The sequence below is a fragment of the Hippocampus comes genome, unplaced genomic scaffold (genome assembly GCF_001891065.2).
Source record: "Hippocampus comes isolate QL1 unplaced genomic scaffold, H_comes_QL1_v1.1 scaffold49, whole genome shotgun sequence".
NCBI lineage: Eukaryota > Metazoa > Chordata > Actinopteri > Syngnathiformes > Syngnathidae > Hippocampus > Hippocampus comes.
This window is the reverse complement of record NW_017804830.1, coordinates 725,420-729,041: the sequence shown is the minus strand read 5'-3', so window position 1 is coordinate 729,041 and position 3,622 is coordinate 725,420. Positions and strand designations below refer to the sequence as shown.

Here is a 3,622-nt window from a genome sequence, read left to right as displayed (position 1 = left end):
GCCCGCCACGGACCGAGATGAGCAGAAGCGGGCCGACAGCGACACGCGGCACCTTCTTGCCACGTCCCAACAGTTAGCTGGTGATGTCCACAATGGTGAGCCTTGAGCTCAGGCTCTGCAAACTCACCGTCTCAAGTCAGCAGATCTTAAGAGGACTTATTTGGTTGAAGAGCTTCATTTTTTTTCCCATGAACATGCTGATAACTCAAACCGTTCGGCGTCCTGAATCAATTTCCCCTGTTTTCCAAAAGGCTTTGCGTCGCTCAAATAACCGAAGGGTTTGTTTACTCCCGCTGCCATCATAGCTGTTGCCAGCGGGAAGTGTAGTAATGAGGACAAACCCATATAGTCACCTTTTCTTTTTCTCTTTTAAAATTGAAGGTCAACACCGAGAAGCCGTTTCCTCCATCCTCCATGGTGGATCGGCCAAAGAGAGCCAGACTGACGTGATCGCCGGCCCACACGCCGCTTCCTGTCACCGGTCACCATTTCCCAGCTCTCAGCCTGAGGAAGAAGAGGGCGGCGGGCACGATGAAGGAACAGAAACCACCGATGATGATGAAGAATGTCAATCGCCTTGCAGCAGTGAGGAGGATTACGAGGAAGTGGTGGTGGAGCCCAGGAATTTGAACGATGTGACGATTTCCACCGGTAAGACCAGTTTGCGGAATAGCGTCTCTTCGGACCGCCCGGAGGCCCAGGGCGAGCGTCGGACGAAATCCAGCAGGAAACAGGAAGTCATCGCTCAGGGCTGCCCAGCTGACAGCTTTGATAAATCATCAGAAGAAGCTTCAATCTCTCAGAGCGATGACGACACGCCGGCGGCGGGCTCCACGCCCGAGAACCAAGTGTATCCTTCGGTGCTCGTTGAACCAACAACCTCACTCTGGATTCATTGTAGTTCGGTTTACTGCAGGGGTGTCGAGACTTTTTCTCCTAAGGACCATTGTATGCCTGTGCGCAATTCAACTCGACTGTATTTGTAGAGCACAAAAAAAAAAAACAACCCAAAAAATCGAAAACAGGAGAAAGCTCAAAAAGAGCCCAACTAAAAATTAAGTCTCATGCAGTCAAAAGCCCACAAATAAAAATGAGTTTTACGGACAGTTTTCAAGATGGGCAGAGAGAGGGCTGGTCCAACGCTCATTCTAAAGAGAGGGAGCGGCAATGGAAAAGGCTCCGTCCCTTCCGAGCCTCCACTTAGTTCCCAGTACCCCTCGTCGCGTCCGGTCCGAAGACCGGAAGCACCGCGGGATTGCCTGGCTTCAAACTGAAGTGCGTTACAATAATCCAGCCGCAATGTGACCAGGGCACGAATGACTGTTTCAAAGTGAATGCCATCTTTCGCCTTCTTCAAATCAAAATCCATCTGTCAAGGTAAAGATGAGCACATTATTTATGGCAGGCGTCAGGCGGGTTCATCCTATAAACTGCAGATTTAAAAAAAAACAAAAGATTTGTCAAGCTTCTGGAGTGGCCAGCGGCCCCGTGCACATTGATTGGACAAGGGGGTCCTCGGGCCAAAGTCTGGACACCCCTGGTTTGCTGTGTCGGCCTATCGTCATGCCGACCAAAGTGCCAGTCTTCGTGTCAAGTGGGCTGAAGCATGGGTCGAATGGCCTTGTGGGTCCTCAAGGGCCTTTTTCATCCACAAGTCAAATGCCATCAGGCGTTTTTTGCGGGGTTTGTTTTGCTTAACTCTTGCCACCAAAAGTTCCCTTCCCAACTTTTTCCTGCCCTCTCACCAGCTGGAGGCGTCTCTGAGAGTGGTCGGCTTGGCGCCCTCTTTCTCCAATTCATGCAGCGACACAGTGAGTACTGATGGTGAATTGTTGGGATGTGATGATCAGAGTGATAGATTTCTTGTCTGTAATTCGGTCAAGTCAACCCACCCATTTATGAGGGGCAATAGGACCGACCACTGCCGCTCCTCGTCAAAATCCACGACAACAAGAGGGTCGTAATTGCGCGTAGATGCTTCTAAAGCGTGGTTAATCACTTGCGCCAGCGCCATACGTCTCGAACGTGCACACCTCTGAACCCATCTTCCATCAAAAACGGAATTTGGTAGGTCGATGATTCAACACAAACCAGCCACCTTCACATGAAGCTCTTCAATGGTGTGAGCTGGCCTGAGTAACACGCGAGCGCAAACTGTCGTGGCACCACGCACGGGCAAACAAATCTGCGCACCAAAAACAGTTTCTTAAAATTGAATTTTGCATTTAATTTTGTTGAAATTCTTTTTCTTGCGCTTTGTGATTTCATGACTTTTGCTTTGTTGACAGGAGCGTGGCCTGACTCCGCCTCAAATTCCTCGCAGGGGTCCACGACGCTGTCCCGACATGTCGCCCACTTCCAGGAAGAGACAGACGGAAAGATTTGCCAGAATATGCGCCACTCGCTTGGACGACGACGATGATTAGCACGCGGTACAGAGCAATGTGTGTTTTGATGTATAGAAATGGAGGAAGGGGGGGCGCTATAAAGTAAGTGTCATAGTTTGTATGTGTGGGACCACTGGCGTGACTGCAGGCGGGTGCCGTTCCCCCAGAAATGATGTGGGGAAATCTCCACAGTGGGCTGCTTTAGTGATGCTTTTGTATTGAATTCATCAGGCTGGCCAAGCAGCTCCTCCTTGACCCTCAACAGTGCTTGGTCTTCAAAGTCTGGCACAAAGGCACCGCCGAAGCGGAGCAGGTGATCGGCTTCGCTTCGGTTGATCTGACCCCGCTGCTGTGCGGCCTGCAGTCGCTCTGCGGCTGGTACAACGTCACCGACTTCGGCGGCCATTGCCACGGCCAGCTCAAAGTGAGCGTCAAGCCGCTGAAGTGGGTGCGAGACCTCCGCGGGCAAAGGAAAGCCGCTGTGGACGCAGAGGTACGTAAGACAAAAGTGTCCAGTCTTTGGAAGTACAGCTCGAGTAATAACTACCGTAACTCATTCACTGTTTTTGCCAACTGGAATCCACCCGTCTACTGTCGAGTACGGTTTTCACCAAGTAGGTGTGGAAGAGGGTCAAAACAAGAGGCTTCAACAGTGCGATTTTAAACGGCGCTTGGTTTCGGTATCTCGGCACAAATGCGACCATGAACGCTTTGAAAGCTTTTGTGTTTCCTTCCCAGCCTTCATCGCAGGTTGCACCTCGCAGCTACCACACCACAGCCACGTACAGCAGTTTCCCGTCTCACATCAGCCGATACCCCGAGCAGCACATCTCTTCCCCCGACCGTGCGGACGCCATCTTCCCCAAAATGTTTGTACCGCCCAGATATAATTGTCATGCATATGGAATAATCATTTTTTTAAATGCATCAGAGATTGGGCGACAAAGTCGCGCAACGTTATATGATCCACTTTTGTGCCACCCCCCGACCAGCTCTGTGCCCAGCGAGAGCGAGCGCCACCACGAGCACATGCAAAAGGTGCGCCTTCATCATCAGAGCCTTCAGGAGCAAGCTGGCCTTCACTCGGTCTGCGACGGCGGCAGCGGCGGCGGCGACATCAACCCCTCCAGCTCTCTAATCTTCTCCACAATCAGGTTAGCCCAGCAGCCTTTACCTCTCACTTGGGACGTGCTAGATTTTTGGGGGGGGGGGGGGTGTGGTTCTTACCCCTCCCA

General features: G+C 51.7%; 1 protein-coding gene across 1 annotated transcript in view; it reads left to right on the top strand.

The window, feature by feature from the left end:
• LOC109514294 (C2 domain-containing protein 3-like) overlaps positions 1-3,622 on the top strand; it is an 11,086-nt gene that overhangs the window by 4,974 nt on the left and 2,490 nt on the right. The window contains exons 9-11 of the mRNA XM_019867235.1: positions 2,619-2,880; positions 3,126-3,256; positions 3,380-3,541. Of these exons, the coding sequence (XP_019722794.1) occupies positions 2,619-2,880; positions 3,126-3,256; positions 3,380-3,541 (555 nt within the window). The remainder of the gene's footprint in view (positions 1-2,618; positions 2,881-3,125; positions 3,257-3,379; positions 3,542-3,622) is intronic.